General features: G+C 36.6%; 1 protein-coding gene across 1 annotated transcript in view; it reads right to left on the bottom strand.

Annotated features, from left to right (window-relative positions):
- Positions 1 to 565: 565 nt before the first annotated feature.
- The window catches only part of APOB (apolipoprotein B), a 36,443-nt gene continuing 15,351 nt past the window's right edge, over positions 566 to 21,657 (bottom strand). The window contains 13 exon segments of the mRNA XM_063150909.1: positions 566 to 1,823; positions 1,825 to 3,435; positions 4,485 to 4,668; positions 5,480 to 5,594; positions 6,042 to 13,622; positions 14,512 to 14,888; positions 16,555 to 16,700; positions 16,963 to 17,150; positions 17,267 to 17,442; positions 18,683 to 18,893; positions 19,467 to 19,588; positions 19,799 to 19,981; positions 20,505 to 20,716. Of these exon segments, the coding sequence (XP_063006979.1) occupies positions 1,614 to 1,823; positions 1,825 to 3,435; positions 4,485 to 4,668; positions 5,480 to 5,594; positions 6,042 to 13,622; positions 14,512 to 14,888; positions 16,555 to 16,700; positions 16,963 to 17,150; positions 17,267 to 17,442; positions 18,683 to 18,893; positions 19,467 to 19,588; positions 19,799 to 19,981; positions 20,505 to 20,716 (11,316 nt within the window). The 3' untranslated portion in view covers positions 566 to 1,613.

Genomic DNA, 21,657 nt, shown 5'->3' on the forward strand with positions numbered 1-21,657 from the left:
TCCTTGTGAATGAAGGTGAAAGGGCTCTGCAGCCAGCGTATTTTTTACTGGGATGCTCAGTAGAACATGTAAAAAGGGAATTTTATACCTTTGGTTCCTCTGGGCAGGGCAATGTATGCAGATTAGTTCTATTCAGAATCAAAACATATTTTATAGTTCACAGGGGACTATTCTATCTCTTATTCTGCGAATTTTTGCTGTGATGTCTGAAAACTCTGAAGAGAAAATTGATTTACCTTACTTTCTAAGAGACAACCACTTACTGGTGGCTAGATAGGTGTGTGTATAATAACATTCTTGTGAGATTCTGACTTCTGGGTTAAAGATAAGAATCTCATAAGTATTTGATAAGAATCATTATCTGATAAAAATCATCACTGGTGAAGTTACTCAGATAATAATATTATCTATCAATAGGGATGTCAAAGTCTGGGTGCTCCATTGCTTCATGTATGTACTCCATCACACCATGGAATGAAAAGAGCTCTGTTTTTCCCATTAATGAACAAGCAAGAACCACGTTACAGAGTGAACTGATTGTATCAAAACAGACATGTGCACAAAATTTCTAGTGTTCTTTGTCAAAAAGTTTATTCTCAAAGAGGCAACATTATTTCAGCTCGAGCATGCATTTCTCTACGACTGTCTGTATAATACACCACTGCTGCTCAACATATTTTTCACTTAAAAACAGTCTTATTTTGTGAGGGACTTCTTCAACATCTTAAATTCATCTTTTAAGCTGAAAATTCATTTAAATGGCCTAAGCGTCTGCCCAAGAGGGGAAAACTTTTTGACTTCTATCATACACAGTGATGTCCATGAAACTTTGACACTTGAATAAACTCATAATAAGTAAAACATAGACAATTTAAAGTGAAACCAGAAATATCATGGGGAAACAGGTGAGAAAACCCTGTATTTCTGAAATATAAATTAGCCAGTAGAAAGAAAACTAATATAAAATTCTTGGTATAGTTGTCTGAAAACTGACACAGGCATAAATTAATTCTTATTTAAAAAATCTTTGTATTATAATCTGAAAATTTCCAGGAGTCAGATTTCTACATATGTTCATATTTGTATGTTAATTTTCAATTTTTGATGCCATTTTCAGAATTTATAATTTTTTTAATTCATGGTTTTACACATGCTCTTTTCCTTACTTATCTATTAAGGTATCTCTGTGCTGGGAAATAGATGTGTTTCCAAGTCTTCCTTCAACTGGCTTATGAATGTGACCTTTATCTTAAAACCTGTTTATTCTATGTATTCCATAGCTTTTGTGACTATTTACAATATGCATTGCACATTATTAACTTGATCCAACATATTGTGAAATTACAGAAAAGACTTCCCGTTGACCTTGAAAATTGTTGGATTAAGCCTTATGCTCCAAGTAAAAGTAGTTGTAATAAATGACACAAAAATGTAATAAAGAACTCATTTATTGGCTTATTAAGCTTATTAAAATAACCTAGTGTAGATTATCAAGTTTTCATTTACAAATTCAGATTCAAACATATATACCTGAAGCTCCAGTATACTGATTGCTGTTATATTTAAATACATTTTGGTAGAAACTTGTTACTTTTTCTCTTCTACACACCCATTCAGGTGTTCATGTGCTGCTGGATATTTTCCATAATCTCCTGAGGACTCACTTGCTCAGCGTCAAGTTGTCCATTAGTGAAGTGTTGCATTTCGTTCCTTTTCTTGGAGCCTTTCTCAATGCCTTGCTGAATCAGTGTGTGTGTCATTTCCACTTTATTCCTGAGTGCCTGTCTGCTTTTTTGGGGCATTTGGTAAATGGCCTGCCAGTCACATGGGCACCTGTATTCTAAGCTCTCCTTGACGAACAGCTACATACGGCTTTATGCTCTCAGCTGTTATTTGCTCAAGCCAGCGAAGAAGCTCTGAGAGGTATTGCAGGAAAGCAGAGTAATTTTCTATAGTTAGATCAATTAACCTTTTGGCTTCACTGATTAGCTTTTCTTGGGACTGACTAAGCCGCCCATAGATCTCCCGGAGTTTTTCTTTGAGTTGCTTGTTATGTTCATCGATTTTCCTCTTAGCAGCTGCAGACCAAGATCGGATTTTTTCTTGAGCAGCAGATGAGAGTTCCATGATCTTCTGTTTTCCTTTTCCTTCAAAATCAGTTATAAGGTCATAATATTCCTGACTGTAGATTTCCACAAATTCTTTTACTTGCTCTGTCAGGCGTGTAGCAATGCCAGCCAGATCTCCAATACGCTGGTTGTGCCAATCTACGACAAGATCTATGATATTCTTCAGCCATCCCAGTACTTTTTCTTCCACCTCATAGTATTTCACTGACAATCCAAGTGTAGTTGGATCAAAATATTCCTCCCGCAATGACTTTACATAGAGGAGCAGCTGGTGCAGCTTTTTTGAAAGGTCCTGGAATGTCTTCTGGCTGAAGTCTTTGAACTGAGAAATGTATTTTTTAACATCTTTTGTCAATGATCTCAGTTTCTGGGCAAATTCTGAAGCCATTGCATCTTTGTACAGCTGTTGGGTTTCGACTTTGATGTCTTCAAAAGTTTTGGATTGCAAGCTTCTAACCATTTCTTCTACCTTCTGAAAAACTTGCTGCACTGCTTGTTTCAGTTGCTTCAGCCTTCCTGCAAAGTCAGCTTCCTGAAGAGTAGCAAATGTCTGCCTGATTTTGTTCTGCAAATCTTTCAGCATTTCTTTGATTTGATCAAGTACATTACGGCCTCTAAGAATTGTTTCAGAAGCAGGAAGTCTGACTTCCAGCTCATTGATAGCTGCAATCAAGGCATCAAAGTACTCCTGAAGTTTTGAAAGGCATACATCAGCAGTTTTTGCTGCCTTCTCTGTAGTCATGAGGTATATTTCTGCACCACTGTACTTTTCAGACAACCCAGGGACCTGAAATTTTGTGGTTTTCAGGAATTCAGTGGCTGAGTCAATTACGTGTTTTATTTTCTGGTGGTACTGTTCTATTATGTCAATTAAAACGTTCAAAAGTTCCGCTTTTATTCTTTGATAGTCAAAGTGTTCAGCCTGATCTGCTGCTCTTCGATAAAGCCGTTTAGCTTTGAACTTCAGCTCCTGATATTTGTCCGAGGCCTCATTGGCAGCTGTGCGAAGCTGAGCATCTAGTTCATCTATTTGATTTGCAGCAAAAGTGTATGCTTTTTCAGCATTATTCTGCATTATATTCTTCATCTTTAAGGTGGCAGCACTGATTTCCAGTCCCGTATGCTCCTTATGGTACCGATTAACATATCTATAGACTGCATTTGTCATTTTAGGCACTCTTGCTTTCAGACCCAACAGCAAGTCTTTGGCAGCATCCTCGTTCCAGTTGAATTTCATTTCAATCTGGTCAGGTTCTTTAAGGGATATCTCACCTTTTAGTATGTCGATGTCATTCTGGGGAGCAGACTGAAAATAGAAAACAGGGTAAGAAAACTCCAATATTATTTATGAGAGTATTTTAACATTCTCAGTATTGCACCTTTAATTTTACCATTCATTAAGACAAGCACTCCAATTTTTTGTCCACTGTCTGTTTGCTGTCTGTTTGCTTTCATCCTGAAAGTTTATTTTGGAAGAAATTATCATGTACCAATCTATTTCAAGCTCCTTCAAAGCGCAAGACTAGAACATAACTTAGTCTGGTCTTTAATATCTGACTGCAAATAAGATTTTTCCTTCCTTTGTATTAAATGCCCATCATGTCTCATAAGGCAGGTGAATTACTTGGGAAAATGAGCCTTCTACTCATTCCTGAAATCAATTAAAGTGAATTCAAAAAGGATCTTTTTCATATGAAGATATTAGAGGATTTAATTTTGTAATCATTTAAAAAAGAGACAATTTAGACAGTTATTCAGAGAAGTTAATAAATCCTCAAATGAGAATATATTTACCTGTATAGTTTTTCCATTTTTATAATAAATAGTGAATTATGAGTTGCTTCTGATCCCTAAATTACTATAAATTTTTTTTAATTTGGAAATTATTGTAGTATGCCAATAATAAAAACATGTATTGTAACAGATTAAAAAATTAATATTAACAGATTAAAAAAGATACTTCACAGATGATCTGACCTCTTCTAGTTGCCTTATTCCTATAATGGTCACTTATGTAGTAATTCCAAGTAGCCTGATGGTTACCTATTAAACATGATGGGTAGCTTATCTAAAACTGACTTTCTACATTCTTCGCTTTCAGTGGATGTGCCTTCTTAACCACAGGAGATGGAAAAAAATAACTCTGTGAAGGGCTTGAAAACACCTCTTTACACAGATACTATTTTTAGTGCTAGAAAGTCCAGTGTAGGAAATAAAATCTTAAAGTACTGATACTTTAGTTTTTATTTGGTGGTTAATTTTTATCTCAGCATACACACACACAAAATTTAAAAGGGAACTTTTTCTCTGACCACACCAAACATTTTTGCTTTTTATGGCTCATATCAAGCTTACCTGAGTTTGGTAGTACACTCTGGCAACTAAAGTTTCATTGTCCCTTTCCATGACATAAGCAAGGGTCCCAGCTGAGGGTGAGGATATTGAGCCTGATGATTTCCATTCATTCTCTTGGTAACGCACATGAACATCTGTGAAAGTTGGGCTGATGATGTCTAGTGATAAAGCGTCCTCCATGCCTCTGCAACCACAGTAAATACACAGCTATCAAGCAATGCAGAAAGCACAAGCCCAATGATGTATGTCTGAACATAGTACCACTTATAATTTCATATATATATATATATATATATTATTAAACAATGCTTTTATGATGAAAATAAAATATCAGGTTTATTATCCACATTTCTTAAAATTTAGCCTGACATATTCAAAACTTCATGTCACTCCAATTTTCCTGTTTTAGATAAAACTATATTGAGCTCTGTTGTGAATTTTCATTAAATTAGGGCAGGTAAACAAAGACTGTAGCTGTACCATTGTCAGCTTTCCACAGATTTCTACAAACTGACAGCAATTTTTCCACGAACACAAGTATGGACACTACTGTTTATCTGCATTTGTACTTGCCTTCACTGATTCCGTCCCTTGGATGTATCAGCACAACACTTGCAGATTGAAACAGGCAGAAAGAGAGACAAGTCTAATTCCTGGTGTGGGCACTTATGAATAAAAATTACTCTGTACTGGCTTGTGGTGACAGAGGGATCCACTGGGAAGAAACCCAGCTATGTTGATGGTTAGATCTAGAGCTTCTCTGATTATAAAATGCTGTGTTTATGTCTCAGTGGTTTTCTGACCACTGAGGTGGTGAGAAAAGCTGTTCTAGAAACCCTGAGAGGGAACAGCTTTCAAGTTACCTTGAGAAGGAAAAGGACACAGCCCATAATGGCAAGGACTGCAAAGCACCCTGGGGTATTAGAGATCAAAGCAACAACACATCATTTGCAATTATGTATATTATAAATTACATTATTAGAGCAAATCTTTACCGAAATCCTGAAATAGTTAGATTTTCCTGGTAGTTTGCACTCAGGTCACGATGTGAAAAGCTGCCAGTTGTCTTCATGACAAACACGCCTTCTTTATACTCATAGTTTGAAACAACTGTGAAAAAGATTTCAAATGTGTATATTACCAACAAAAAATACAAAAGACATATCCAGTTGTACGTTAGATGGCCTGTTTTGAGGTATTTCACTGATATGTCAAATTATGCTTCAAGAAACTGAATGCCCATAATGTCCCAAATAAAAAGACATGAAAACATTTGTTTAACTGGAGCATTTTAAAATTCACATTATATCTCAACATGGATATGACTGACACACATGCTATATATATATAGCCATTAGCCTTCAGGGTGACTGACTGAGACTCTGATACTAATTTATGAAAAACTACCACTCCTGGTAGAAATTTCATCTAAAATCAATGCTAAACAGACAGAAACACCTTCATATGCAACACTCTGTGGAAAAAAGATCTGGAAAATCCTAGAATACAATAATTTTTTCCCTCAAAATCATGGCATATAGAATTTTAATGTCTTACCATTCAGGTCATATTCCAGGAATTGCAATGTTGAACTGCAGGTAGAGTCAATGGAATGTTCAAAAGAATCCTTCTTATTTGTCAAGTCTGTTCTCCAGGTGACGTTGTACAAAGGGGAAACAACTTTGAAAGATCCAGTCAAGGCACCAAATGATGGGATGTAAATTCCAGCAGGCAAGGATATTTTCAGAGGGGGGATATCAATTTTCTGTTCAGGAATGGTAATTGTAGGCATTTCAAAATCTGCAATTTTATTAGCTACTTCATCTAGATCTACAGAGAAACTGCCAAATGAAACACTCTTTGGTAAAGTGAATTGAGACATAGTTATTTGGTATTCAGGTATTGTCACCTCAAAAAATGGCATTTTATATTCTTCTAATGTAATATAATTTGCTCCTACATCCACTTTGGGGAATCTCAGCTTTGGCAGTGTGGGTAAATGGACATCAAATGGCATTGTGCTTAGTGTCTGTGGAATTTTTATGTTGCGCAAGTCAACAGTGTATGCTGGGACCTGGAGAGTGGTGAAAGGAAGGCTGAACTCTGGAGTGCTGAGGACAGGGCTTGGAGCCTTGAGGTGCAACCCAGGAATAGTGACAGTGAAGCCATCGGTCAGCTTATTCACAGGTATGGGGAAAAAGTAACCATCCTCACTCTTGGTGTACACGAGTGATGCTGAGCCATTCAAGTACTGTTTCCTGTCAGCACTGGTAGTGACATCCAGCTTCAAAATATCCCATAAGCTCTTCTCAGAAATGGGACACTTGATGACTTTGAGGAAGTCCATGTATCCTTCCAAAGAACCAGAAATATCAAATTTTGCTTTTGAGTATTCATTTGATAAATGCATATCATGACTGAGAGACAGGGAGTGAATTTGGCCTTCACCCTTCCAGCCAGCTTTCTGGTTTGCAGGACTGATTTTCACTACAACAGCCTCATTAACTGATGCCATGCCCAGGAAAGGATTTGGCTGAATGGCTTGAATCTGAAGATCTGCTGATACATCCCAAGGAGCCAGCTCTAAGGTTGCTTTGCATCTCTGAGTCCCCGTTGTTGTGAAACGAGATGTGCATCGCGCATAATTCTTCCCATTGTGCTCCCAGACTGCATAAATATGACGGGTAGATGCTTCAACTGCAAGTAATTCTTTGATTTCAATCATCCAGAGTCCATCTGCTTTAGAGTGGGCCTCGAATCTGAGGGATGACCGAGCTCCATTAGCATTTAAATAGGCATTTACCTCATGGTCTAAACTCCCAGAAAATGCATTTCCAGTGTAAAATACTCCATCAATACCTCCAGTTGTAGAAGATTCTACTGATATGTAATATGTCAGGCTCTCTAAAGCAAACTTGTGAGCAATTTCTCCCTTAGCACTGGTACCATATTTGAGAGTATTAAAATCATACATTAATTTTATACCTGAGGAAAGAGTGGGTTTAGATTTCGTATTTCCAGAAAGTTCTTGGCTGAAATTCATTTTCAAAAGTGGTGTGTCAACTTCTATATTTGTTGCCACGGTAGCTTCCATCATCCTCTTTAAGAGAGTGATTGTGCTATCATGGTTTCCTCCTAGGTATTTGTTATTACTCAGGGATAATGCTGTGGCCAGCTTCAACCCCCTTTTTCTTGTCAAACTTGTTGAACCATCCAGCTTAAATTGCAGAGCCTCAATGACAGAAGAGGATGAAACACCGAGATGTCCAACAATATCTGACTGATTGAACAGTCCAGCATTTGCAGTTAAAGTGATTACACTGGATTTAAATGAGAAGTCATAAGTAATGTTGCCCATGGCAGGAACTAAGATGTTGTTTGCTGAGCTGTTGATTCTGAATCTAGGAAGCTTTAGAGTGCGTAGATCCTGGGGGATATGAAGGACTGGAAGCTCAAAAGAAGGTACAACTACTGTGTAAGATGGAACTGAAAAGCCAATTATTGGGACTGTGAATCCTCTTGTGCTTATTTCTTTTGGAAGCGTGAAACCAAAGGCTGGCATCTCAGCAGTGAAAGGAGAAACTTCAATATTCACAACTGGAATGGTATATCCTGGAATTGTGAGGGTCCGTGGTATTTTGTTCAGTGATGTTTGTATTTTGTATTTGTCCAGTTTTGTTTTGGCGTCATTATATGACTTTGTAAGAAAATCTAAAGCTGCATTTCTCCCTTTCTCAAAATGCTTGTTGAATAAAAGGATGTTCTTATTAAGTACTTCATGCACTTTTGCTAAAGGAAGTGGGATTGCATGCATGTCTTTGTTTTTCTCATACTGAGCATTCAAATTTAATTCAAAGGATTGTCTTGTTGTCTTCAGTAATTCCTTCAGGCCTAGCTGTTCCCACAGTGAATAATCTTTCAGCTGAGGAGTTTTGATTCCAGTGTAGGGAATCTGCATCTGAGGAATGCTTAGAGGAATGTTTAGGAAGTCCAGGTTGGCATCTCCATTCATTTCAATATGAGCTTCAATTCTGTCATCATTGCTGCCAGCAGACATATTATGGGAATATCTGTACTGATTGAATCTGCCAGTAGCTTGCCAGTTGACCTGCTGAACAGAAGAACTGAGGGCGAACCCATAGTTATTCAGGAAGTCAATTTTGCCAGTTAGTTTCATCGGGAAGCTGATTTTCACGTTTCCATCATTGTTTGTAGAAAGATAAATTTTGGAAGGGTTTGCCAAGAAGGAAAATTCATTATTTACAGTTCCGGTAATCCGTCCATGGAGCCGAGCATTGTGAGAGCCTGTTAATTCTACTTTCATTCCTAGAAGCTCTCCTGTGCCTTGCACATTCAGAAGGCTACGTCCCACGCGCTGCGACTCCATTTCAGACTGAATCTGAAACACTGCAAACATTAAGGAATGGCATTCATATTTCATAGCTTGGTTGACTTTCAGGTACTTATCATTTATTCTGTTGTTGGCAGAAAATGTAATAGTGGGGCCCTCAATCTTGAAAGTGGCAAGTGAATCATGAGTGCCTTCATCGGAGAAATTAGGTGAAGCCCATTTCCAGTTTCCTCTACCAGCAGAGGTAAATGATATGTATCCTGCTTCTACCTCTGTTGTCATGTTATTGATCAGATCAGCCTGGCTAGAGAAATCAGCTTGTGGAATATTCAGTCTGTGAGAATATGCCATTCCACTCTGCATCCAAATTTTTCTTTGCAGCTTGACCATTAAGTTATTCTGTAGTTCTACTGAATTTTTCTTTGTATTTAGGTTTGCTCTAGTTTCAGCTTCACCTACTACTGAGGTCCCTAAAAATACCACCTCATTGCTGTGATCAACTTTAAGGAACCTATGGCTGACTTTCATGGCATTTTTAAGGTTCAGCTGTTTCATGTCAGGGGCCAGCAGACGTGAATCTGCAGTAGCGCTAAAAACTAGGAAGTCTAATTTGGATGTTGTTTGAGCTGAAATGGAAGTAACAAATTCTGGACTGTTTGCAGATGTTGTGGTATTACGAAGCTCAGCTTGTGTAGACAGTGTGAAAAATGGAGAGGTGACTCTGAAAGCACCAGACAACTTGCCAAATGTAGGGACAGTCACAGTACGTGGGATATGTGGGAGCTGGAACTCTGGTACCTTCATGTTAGGAATCTGGAGCTCATTTAGATTTAGCTTTGGAATCAATAATTCTGGTATTTGAAACTGAGGCATTTGTATTTCTGGGAAAGAAATATCAGAAAAAGGCATATCTTTCATCTTCAGGTCTTTCAAATAGACATCGATAGATGGGAACTGAAATTCTGCAGACATGAATTTGTCTATTGTCCTCACAATCAGAAGCTTAACTTCAATCAGGTCAATTGTGAAGGAAGGAATTGGAAAGGTATTTAGAATTTTAAATTCCGGGGTAGTAAATTTCATTGGGATTTTCATGTCCTTTAGTCTCTTAATGTTGATCTCATAGGAGGGGATACGGAGATCAGTCAGTGGGACAATGAATTCTGGTGTTCGAAATGTTGCTTCCCGAAGACTTCGGAGACTAACCTCAAAGGCGGGTATAGTGACTATAACTGCCCTGATTTCAGGGATTTTAAATCCAGTTTCAACAAACTGTTTTACATTTTCAGCCCAATTTTTTAGATCATACTCTTCAGCCAATGCAGTGATTTTTTTGGAAGCTGTGTTCCATTGGTCAGAGATGTATATGACAACAGTATTGTAGAATTGGCTTATCTTCTGAAGACACCACTGGAGTTCCTGAGAAATATCCATTTCAGAAATCCTCTCTCGCAGGTCTTCTAGATGTTCATTTACCTTGGCTTTGAGATTAGCAAATGTTGTTGAGTCTATGAGCTCCCTGAGCCAGTTAATTACTGCAGCAAGCTTTGTGTCTTTTAGCTGTTCCATGTATTTTGAAATTACAGTTCTAAAATCTTTTATATACTGTTTCAGGGCTTCTGCTTTCTGTGGAAGTTCTAGATTTCTGAGTTCCTCATTTATTTTCTGAGTCACTTCTCGAATTCTTTTATTTGTGTCGTCTACAAATTGGTCATAATCAAAAGCCTTAAGCTTTTTAATAACCATGTCAAGGAACTTGTTGACTTGCTTTATCATCTTTTCATAATCAAAGGTTTGCACTTTCTTGACAGCATCATCAACAAAAGCAACAACTTTATCAAAGTATGACTTCACATCAGCATTTTGCAGGTAGATGGTCAGTTTCTGGACAGTTTCTTTTATCCTGTACGTTTTAAGCAGTTCTATCATTCTGTCAATTAAAAAATATATCTGCTTATCAATTTCATATTTTATAATCAATTTGTGTATACGACCACGGAAAGCGCTGATCTTCTCAGATAATTCATATTCCTCTATCCAATTTAGAATAAAGTCTTTGATTTGTTCAAGAATTTCATTAATTTTTTCGATTGGCAATGATCGCTTAAATTTTTCTAAACATTCTTTAGCATCAAAAGCTTTAATCTGTTGTTTCAAATTTTCCGCAATGCTTCTGAGATCAATATTCTGAATCTGAATCTTGAGTGATTCTAGTTTTTCCTCTATTTTAGCTGCAATTCCGTACTCATCATCAAGATTTTTAATCCAAGCCAAAGTGCTGCTTCCGATTTTGTTAAGATCATATTGTTGGAAAAAAACCCGCAATTTTTCAATGATGTTGATTACAGTTGTTCTTACCTGATATTTGTTTTCTAGAGCTGTCATTGTTTCAACTATTTGATCAAGAAGTTGTGCAATAAGTGCTTTAATGTCGTACTGCTCATAACAGTCTTTGATGTATTGCTCAACTTTTACCAGATAGATCTGCAGCTGAGACAGTATTTCTTGAAGATTGTCCATGGCTTTTTCCAGCATAATTTGGAGATCATCAGATGTTATTCTGTAGTCCTTTGTGAAAGCAACAAAATTATTTTTCATGCTGCTAACTTTGCCTTTGATATCTAATTTGTCCATGTAATCGGTAATGTCCTGTGGCAGTTTGCTCAAAGTTGCCTTGTATCTTTTCACGTGTTGTTCGATATCTACACTCTTCAGATAACGTTGTATGGGCTGCAGTGTGGATAGGATGGCGCTTCTGAGTTTTTCAAAGTAAACTGGCAAATTTTCCAAGAAGGGTAGGCTGATAACATGCATATCTTTATTTTTGTCATACTTCACAAAGCCAGAGATGCTGAATTCTTGAGGCTCCGATATGCTGTTCCTGAGACCCAATAGATCAATTAAATTAACTTCTTCAGATGTTAATGGCAGTATCACTGATCTGTCCATTACAGAGAGATCTGCTAAAGCTCTTCCATTAAGTTCCACACCGATCTTTTCTGCATTATTGTAAGTGCTGAAATCTTGTGAATATACATTATTGTTTAGCTGACTTTTCAGTTTCCAAGAACTTGACTGCTCCGATGGAGTAAAAAGCATCTGAACTTTGTTGTCAAGCAGGGTAGTGTACCTTCCTCTAGACTTCAGGCTATGGCTGGTAGAACCTCTGTAATCATGGGAGAAAGTGAAAGCCAGAGGCTCTGCTTTAAACAGCAATTTGCTGTACAAATCTCCTGTGTGTTCACCCACAGCAACCAGCTTTCCATTAGCATTGGTGTGTACATCAGCCGTGATGACAAATGGGGCCATAGTGGAACGCAGAACATTGCTGAAATGGAGAGGTTTGGAATCACAGTTTGTGTTCATGGTAACTGAGGAAGAAAGTCCTGCCACATCCAGATGAACTCTGTGACTCACTGCTGCACCTTGAACATTTGCCACGGTGTCTGTTTTCAAGTCTGCAGTTAGACCAGCGCATGTAAGGGTGTAGGTGTGCCTTATTTCATCTGCTCCATGGGCTCCTCTGACATTGCCACCCAAGTTCATATTCAGAGGCTCAAGAAGGAGTTCTGCTTTGTTGGAAACTTCCGTTTTAGTGTATTTAAGATTATTGCTCAGTTTAGCTGTTAGTGAGCTAGGCTCCAGTTGAAGGTCAAAAACATGTCTGTGAAACTTGTCAAAGCTGAAGCTGTTGTCTAATTTTGAAACAAATGCTAAGGATAAGCCTGGAATATTCAAATCATTTGTGTACTCCAACTTAATCTCTTTGAATGATCCCTGCAAATTATTTGAAAACTTGAGTCCTTCTCTATTAACTCTGAAATTTAAAACATGTTTGTTGTCCATACCCAGAACCGTACTCTGATATTCACTTCCCAGCGTTATTTCTGTTAGGCTCACTCTTCCACCTACATTGAATTTTGCATTGTTTTTCCCATAGCGCCCGGAAGAGGACAGTGACATGGAGCCTCCAGCAGTGTCGAGCTTGGCATTCATTTCACTCTGAATTGCCAAGGGACTAAACTGCATGTTGGTGGTTGCACTGCTGGCTAGACCATACCGATTGACATTGAGTGATGACTTATGTGCAGCTCGATTCTTCTGATCAGTCAGGGAGATATCAGTGTTGAAAACAAGGTCCTGGGAATTGAGAGAACCTGCAAACACGGCAAAATACTGGATTTGCTTGTAAGTGGCTTGGCATTCGGATCGAAGTGCTGCCATCTTCTTTGACAAAATTATTTCAAGCTTATTGATACCTGCAGTATGTTGATACCTCCCGTTGGTTTCAGATGACATTTTGAGCTGGCCATTTTCAAACTTCAGTGTAGCTGTGTTCTTTAATAACTCATTTTGTACATCAGAAACTGAAGTAATGGAAAATGAACCGTCACTGTATCTGCCAGATATCTGATTGGTAGCCTGAAGGTAAGAAGACTCCAACTTCAGATTTGATTTTCCTTCTAAAACCCGCCTCTTTTCATTGTATGTGGTAGACAGAGTGTAAATGCTCTTTGCATACACTGAAGCCACTTCCAGCTGCCCTTCCATATTGACATTATTGGTATTCATGTTATTGATCTTTTCAGAAACAATGTCACTGGAAAATGAAAGCTGAGGACCCAGAGTACTTGATGCTGTAAGTGATAAGGTGTAGTTTGAAACTGGAACAGGTTCATAATTCTTTCTGCCAGACAGCTTAAAAACTGATGTTAAGACTCTGTGCTTCAGGTGATTTTCGTATGCACAGATGAATCCATTTCTGTTATATGACGCTTCTCCAGAACCTTTAATAGGAAAAAAGAGACAAAAGGTAAGTGTGTCTATACCTTTTAATCTTTGAGAACTTGTCTGATGCCACTGAACTTCTATGCTACTGCTTGAATTGCAATTTCTGTGATGATATTTTGTTTTAAAGGCCTAAGTGCTTTGGTAAATACTGAATATTTCAGTAAAAATGGCTACTATTTTGTTTTTTGAAGCTAAAGTTTTGAACTAAAAATAAATTAAGTTTCTACACTACACTGCTAAATATAGTAATGTGAAATAGCATAAAATTATGTCATTATTTAAATTAAGAAGATGGACTCAAGAATAGCCCATATCTAACATTCCTAGACTTTAGTGTTTTGTTTATCACGCCTCAGTTATGGCGAGGAGTTTAGAAGAAAATGAAGTCAGGTTGTCCTTTTGCTGTTTAAGAACCCAAACTGCAGTTTTAGGGGAACCAACTTAAAAATACCATATTATGACAATATATGGACATAAGAAAAGATAAGACAATTTTATATACATATATACATGTATTAATAGACTGAGAAATAAATTGTGGGCATACCTACACATACACTTGCACACCTGATTTTGAAAACAGTTGATTTACCAGCTGCACAAGTGTTTGTAGAATCATGCCTTCAGTTTTGAAGGACATTTTCTTCAGTAAGGAACATCCAGGAAAACATGGACTGTAAAAGTCTTAACTGAATTAAACTGACTTCTTCACTTTCAGAGCCTGAATCAACAGACACACCCAATATCTTTAAAATCAAAGGGAAAGTGATTCGAGATCATGCAACACCTGTCTTTAAATAGGAATGAATACACTGTGCCTGATATAAGGGATACAAAATAAGTAAAGAAGGTTTGCAAACACTGATGTCTAGCAAACATCCTTACCTTTCACACTGTAGGAAAGCAGCTCCAAAACAGAATCAGCATTTGTGTTATAGGTAGCTTTTACGCTGGTTGCTCTCTCTGTGGTGCTGTTAGTCACGGTGTACGCGGCTGTCCAGTTGTAATAGTTGCTGTACACATTAGCAGAGACCTCCAACTTGCCCAGCAAAGGCACACGGAAAGGATAGGATTTTGGAACAGTAAATGTTGGGATTCTGTATTCCTGAGATGGCACACTTATTCCCATGGACTCCACTACCAGAGGAGGTGTTTTAACAGTCTTCGGCATCCATATCTCATCAGATGATTTTCCCGCAAATGGCAGTGGAATATTAATTACAAAACTGTTTTTATTGAAGTTGTATCTGATCCGGCCTTCACTGGAAAATAAAGATAGAAAGATAGGCTGTTAGAAACTAAGTTCATAAAGCATATACAGGAGTTTTCATGATTTCCTCCTCTGCCCAAGATACTGAGTTTCCTTACATGCTTATATCAATGTCCTGATTTTAGTTTTAGAGAGAAATGTAACAATCAAACTTTAATGTCAACATTTTCAAGCACTCCTTCATCAGTATTTATCAAAAGTATTTTTGATACCAGGGAATTGTTTCAATGTTTTTTCCTCTTATTTCATAAACAAAGGGACTTGTAGGTAAAATTTAAAAAAATCCTCCAAAATTACTGGCACACTTGTGGGATGCTGAGTACCAGAAAAAGGCAATTATGTTTTTTTAAAAAGTGATGTATTCTTAGAGAAATGCATGAAATCATATAAGAGTTAAGAATTTATCTATCTTTCCCATTATAACCATTTCAAAAGTTTCATCTAAATATTCACCATTTTTTTAAATTCTGAATAAAAGAGAATAAAATCTAAGCATGCGACTAGGAACTAGGACTGAAAAATGGATCATTGGCTCAAAAAGTGTAATTAGGAAAAGGCAAAACAGAAAGAAACTTGGCCTTAATTTCTGAATGAACAATAGGCTGGCAAAGACACTCCTTGTTTTCGTAACTGGTCTTTCATGTTGCAAAATCTTGAATTTTTACACTTAGAGCTACATCCTAAGATGAAAATTAAGTAAATGCCTTTGAAATTTTGTTCCTTTACAAAAGGATTACAAATTTACAAAAGGAAATTTGGTCCTTTAAAAAGCTACATAAAAGAGCAGTAAAATACCCCATTATTACCATTATTATTAGCACAGATGATAACAACCTAGGAGAAAAAAACAAGTTTCTTCCTTGCTTATACTAGCTCAGGAGCACAATGGTAGCAATAGAGATGTGTAGCACTAACACACCATACCATATTAGCCCAATAAAAGAGAATAAATGGAAAAACAGATCTAAGAGATACAAAACTGAAGACTCTTCTCCATTTGTTTTTTGAATCCAATCTTACACTAGCCCCTGTTGTCCTTTGCATTTATTTCAGCATTTCATTTCTATGAAATTTAACAGAAGGGTAATGACATTCATACAAGTCCTGTGAAACTCTTGTAGGTAGAAGGGATGGGACCAAACTAGTGCACACGTCCAGTCCATATGAGTACAACTTCCCTCTGAGCATGTCAGGCGTGGGAGGAGGTCAGGTTGCTCTGTTGGTGGAGGTTAACCACTATGTGTAGGAGAATGGGAAGAACTGTCCAACAGGACTGCACAGGAAAATGTAGAGCTATGAGGGTGATGGCCAAAGTGTCAGCAGGGATGTAAGACACAAATCTATGAGAAACATGGCTTCGGTAGTTCTGTGGCCTAAAGACTGTATTTTCATTCAGTATGCCTTATAATATATACAATACTTGGGGATCTCTTCACATACGACATGAAGTCAAATCTGTATTAAATACGTACATCAAATCCTTCATATAATTTCATTTCTCTGACTGTAAAGTTCTTTGTTATCATTCCAATTTTATGCTAATGTTTACAGCAATTCCATGCTGTTTTATAAAACCAAAGCAAAATAAAGTAACACTAAAGTGTGAACAAATATCTATTTTCAGTTTCCTGTTTCGTTATCCTAATTTTATTCCCTACCTTTTCAGGAAAAGTTCTTCAGGAATGGTGAAAACAGGCAGGTTAAGTTTCTGAATGTTCAGTTCCTGCAGTGCACTTAGTTTGTCTTGTAGAGTCTGGGCATAAGGGACATCTTTTGATGCCTTTTGCAGCCAGGTGTTGGTTGCCTACAATGAGGAGAAAAGTTTTGTAAAGTAAATAAAAAGTTTTAGGACTTCTCTGTGAAGGTATCTGAAAGTTATTTGAACTACCTAAATACTGGGGTCTAGGTATCTGCTAAAGTGACTCATTCTTATCAAAGCTGGAAATACACAGCTTATTCAATTTGATGAGTGATTTTACAAGTAGTTCTTATTTTGGCTTTCATGGGGGAGGCAAGAATTCCTTAGGTCTATGTACTGGATATCTACTGCAGGTTGAAAACCATACCACGATAAATTGTGACACGATATGTCGCAGTGTCATGTCTGTGTGAGCCACTTTCCGATCCAGAAGTTCGTTGGTATGCTTCTCCAGAGTTTTTGGGTAGTCTGAAAAGTCAGCTGGGAAGGCGGAAGACAGTTTTTTCACAGCAGCACTGGCACTTGAATTCCACTCTAGCTCAACTTTCTCAGCATCTAAAATTCAAATTTCAAAAAGAAAATGGTAAAATTAGTAATATTCTTATTTTGAGAAATACTATAAACTAATAAAAAAAGATGCTTAAGTGTACAAGCTGTGGTTTTGCTCCTACCATATCTGAGAAGAACTCTTTTTGAAATTGAGTTTCCATGAATTGTTGCAGCTGAGCTGATCTGAAGATAGGCTTTGTTTGGTGAATAATTAACCAATGCTTCACTTTCAAGTTCAGTTTCCAGGCGAGGAAAAGCAATGCTGCCTCTTAATGTTGCCTCTTCCACTCCAGCATATCTGTAAAAGAAAAAATACATGTGAATAAAATATTTAATTGTATTTTTTCAGGAGCAATTTCAGCATTTAAATCTATAGCAAAGGCATAATAGTGTTATAAAAAATTAGATTTAATCAAACTTGTAAACACTGTTGTAATTCAATTAATATTTTCAGCTTATGCTAGTTACTTTGGAAAACTTGTAGTAGACTATTATAATGCTACTGTGCAGATACACACAGTGTTAATTTCAAAGGAGTGAAAAGGATGGAAATATGTACCTGTCCTGGTAAAGTTGTAACTGAACCAAATTCTAAATGCCTTACTCAAGCTGAATTCTCTACTCAGGATACAGACTGTGGCCATGAATCACATAGAGACAAAACACATGGCAAAATATATTATGCCAGTGGGCTTCATTTTCCTTTATTCACATTTATTTTATATCTCTGTAACTTTGTTGACTCGAGCAAACTTCTAATGTTATGTTAGTGCAAATGAAAGGGAATTGAGGTCTCTGACATCTGTCCAAAGCTCCCACTGATATCAGAGGCAATTCTACATGAACAGCAAAGACAAAGACTCCCTGGGGCACCATCAAGATCACAGAATTCCATGGAAGACTGAGGTTTATTAAAGAATGTGATCAGCCCATTTCACTATGGGTTTCTGAGGCAGACAATTTTAGAAACCCTGGCAGGCTGAACATTTTTGTTAGCTCCCCTGTAGATGTTCCCGGAAATATTCTCATCGAGAAGCGTGGGAATTTTTACAGGAAGCTCTCAGTTATTTTTGGTTTTGTTTCTTACTGAGTGCCATTAGATTTCTTCATGGGGAGATGTAATAACTTTTTTTAGAGCCAAGCATATCCAGCAAAAGATAATACCTCTCTGAACAAACCTTGCCTTGTTTATATCCTTGGATTATCACACCTGCAATAACAGTAGTACAATACATTCTTGTAGTCATGTGTGTGCAAACATGGAAGAACTACCTCAAGGAACTTGTAATATAAATTATATATATATATATATATATACATATAGTAGGAAAGATCAATCAATGTGTTATATGTATGCATTTGAAACATTAAAAATAAAATACTTTAAAATTTTTCTATAATGGGGTTTCAATGGCAAGTTTATCTGTGTCTGTATTTAAGAAATTTCTCCAAAACAAGAGAAAATTTTGCCAAATTTTTACATCCAGTGAAATCTTTTCAAAGGTAGCTGTTAAATTCTAAATATTTTCCTGAGTTACCTTATCTGGCCAGTAAGAGTAACTTCTGTAATCTTCTTGTTGTTGACGTCTAAGACAAAGGTGTATGCTTTCTTCCCAGAAATGGATTCATCAGTAATTCTGAAGTTTGTACCAAAGTCAACACCAACATCTGGAATCTGGACATCACTGGTCAAAATTTTTTTGCCTCTGTTATACCTGAAGGTCAATGTGGCCTCATGCTGGTTTACACCTAAAAAATATAATGTACTTTATTTATTCACAACTATGGAATCTGTTTGGACTTATCTTAAAAGGTGAACAAAAAGAATCAGCTGACAATTATATCCCACTAAAGATCTAACACAACTTTTAATAAGTCTGATTTGCAACTGGGCCATCTTTTGTCTTCTCATCTTCTAAACACACCATGGGCTGATCCACTGACTCATCAATACTTTTATTATTTAAATGACCCCACAGATGTTTTGTATGCTTTCATTCTGTATTTCATAAGAAATATATTTTTCTCATGCTTATATAGACCCCCTCAATATCTCCTCTTCCTTGCTTCCATTCACCAACACCACACTTTTATTAAAATCATTCAAAATACAAAATCAGCCTCTCATCATGAAAATCTTGCACTGAGATTGCATGAAAGGAAATCTGGTTAAATTGTGGGCCTGCTTGGGTGTGAAAATGGTATTCTATCTTACACTGTTAAGAATACTATTAAGATTTATTACTAAAAATGTCTTTTCTATGAAATGACAGTTCAAAACTGAGAAAAACCACAGGTTTGGGTTTTTTTTTTGACACTTACCTTCTGCCTGGACAGCAAACTTTAAGGTGTCAATCTGGTCATTTCCCTCTCTCTGCAGTTCGTAGTTTGCACTTGCAGAGTATTCCTTTACTTCGCCTGTGGACACTAATTCAACCTCAAATCTACAGAAGGAGTAAACATAAATGTAACTTTTTTGTCCATGACCACAAACAGAAGAAATCATACAGTTCTCAACAGCTCTCTTTCTGAGCTGCTGCTGCCAGTAAGTTTGAATGATGTTTTAAAGGTAAGCTTGATGTGAGAGACTATTGGTGACTAAGCAGGAAGGTAGTTAGCACAAAATAAACACAGTCTAAGTTCACATGACTTACCTGCATTCTCCAGTCAAGGGAAAATAAGGAACTGCCTCTGCATCAGTGGAATTAGGGTACAATACTTTGGTGCAGAAATTTAGACCAGGAATGAAAGGCTTACAAGAAGTTGAGGTTTCTTGGTTCTCTATCAGAGTTGGAATCTCTTCAGTTTTGGCTGGAGACACCAAATGCAGTGTATCACTGAAACAGAAGAGTCAGTAATTTATTCCCAGGACAGGTGCTCAGATGTCCCATTAACACAGTTACTTCTGAATAAAATTCCCTTATTGATGTAGGAGCTAACTGAAATAACATCTGGCTTTACATGATGTAGGTATTATTATTGATAATTATAATTTAGTGTATTGAGCGATTTGCTCTCTCTAAAATTAATGCAAGTAGTTAATTTAAATTCAATTTTAAAATATCTATTGCTATTATAATAATTTTATGTGAAAGAAAACAAAATAATGGAAATAGTAAGAGTCTTGTATAAAATTTCAAAAATAGTGATAAATAATCTGTAAGCCATGACTCCAAGTCACCATTTATCTGGCATATTTGCTTGTCTTACAAAAGAAGTTATTGCAGTTTTATAATGTCTGGGATTTTTCTGAACTGAAAATTTCTCCATGCCTAACCTAGATTTTCAATTCCACCACAATAAAAACCAAGAACAGAAGGAAGAACATAGCCTTGAAAGTTCTCATTCAGTTCCCATTACCTGATACTGAGGAGTTTTACTGGACTCTTCGGAGCAGGAATGCTGAATTTCAATTGTCCAGCTTTTACACTAACATGTGCCTCTATTCCAGATTCATGGAAAATATTAGAATTAATCTCCACACCACTTCCAGCAAATTCAGGCATATTTATTCCCAGGTGTGTCACAAACTCCACTGCTACTGAAGGTTTAGCAATGAGATCTGCTTGCATCTATTTAATAATCAAAAAAAAGGGGTATTTATTGGTCCAATATACTTCTTGCTGGTTATACAAAAAAACCCCCCATACCACTCCTGTTAATACAGAGGAAAGTTTTACAGAATTGATTTTGCTATTCAAAAAATCTGATTTCCAAATCACATAATCAAATGGAATGTATAAGTGGTAACTGTGGTATACAAATCAGCAAGATGAAAACATCAAGAATCCCTACCTATTTTAATGTAAAAATACTCATGCTTCAGAAAGATTTTATACATGGAGCTACTTGCATGTATTTATAAATCTGAAGATATGAGCCAGTTCTCCATTGTAAGAAAAAAATAAAATGACAGTTTTCAAAGACAATGAGCAAACAAACAAAATGACAAAAAAGAAATGGATCCAAGATTTGAATTTCTCCACACACACACTGGCTTATTGTCAACCTTTTGCTTTGGCCATTAAGAAAGAAAGGACAGAATGCAAAATTCTGGAAAAGATTCCAAAGCTAACTGAAGGGCAACAAGTACTAAATTTGAGAATTTATTTCTTATTTTGATTTAGATCTTTTATATGGTAGGAAATGAAAAGTTTAGATTAACTGACGCTAATAAGAAATTCTTAGAAAATATTGACTAAGTTAGAGTGAGGTAGTTATTAGAACTGTAAAAAGGAATAGAAAAAATTATTTTCTTTTAATCTTAAGTGGATAATTAATTTTGTGTCACATGCTTTTTTCTTGCTACAATTTTAAGATGTTCCTTCTCAGGTGAAAAATATTTTAGTTGATTCAATTTTCAATATTTCTTTTAACTGCTAATCATATTTTTTCTCTTTGGATTGGCCCCAACAAAATGTTTTGTTTACTTTTAGGCTTGAATAGCAAATTCACATAGTGTAGCTTTTCTACTGTTGTATTTTGAGTGCAAGGGGAGAAAAATAAACAGATC

The sequence above is a fragment of the Melospiza melodia genome, chromosome 3 (assembly GCF_035770615.1).
Source record: "Melospiza melodia melodia isolate bMelMel2 chromosome 3, bMelMel2.pri, whole genome shotgun sequence".
Lineage (NCBI taxonomy): Eukaryota > Metazoa > Chordata > Aves > Passeriformes > Passerellidae > Melospiza > Melospiza melodia.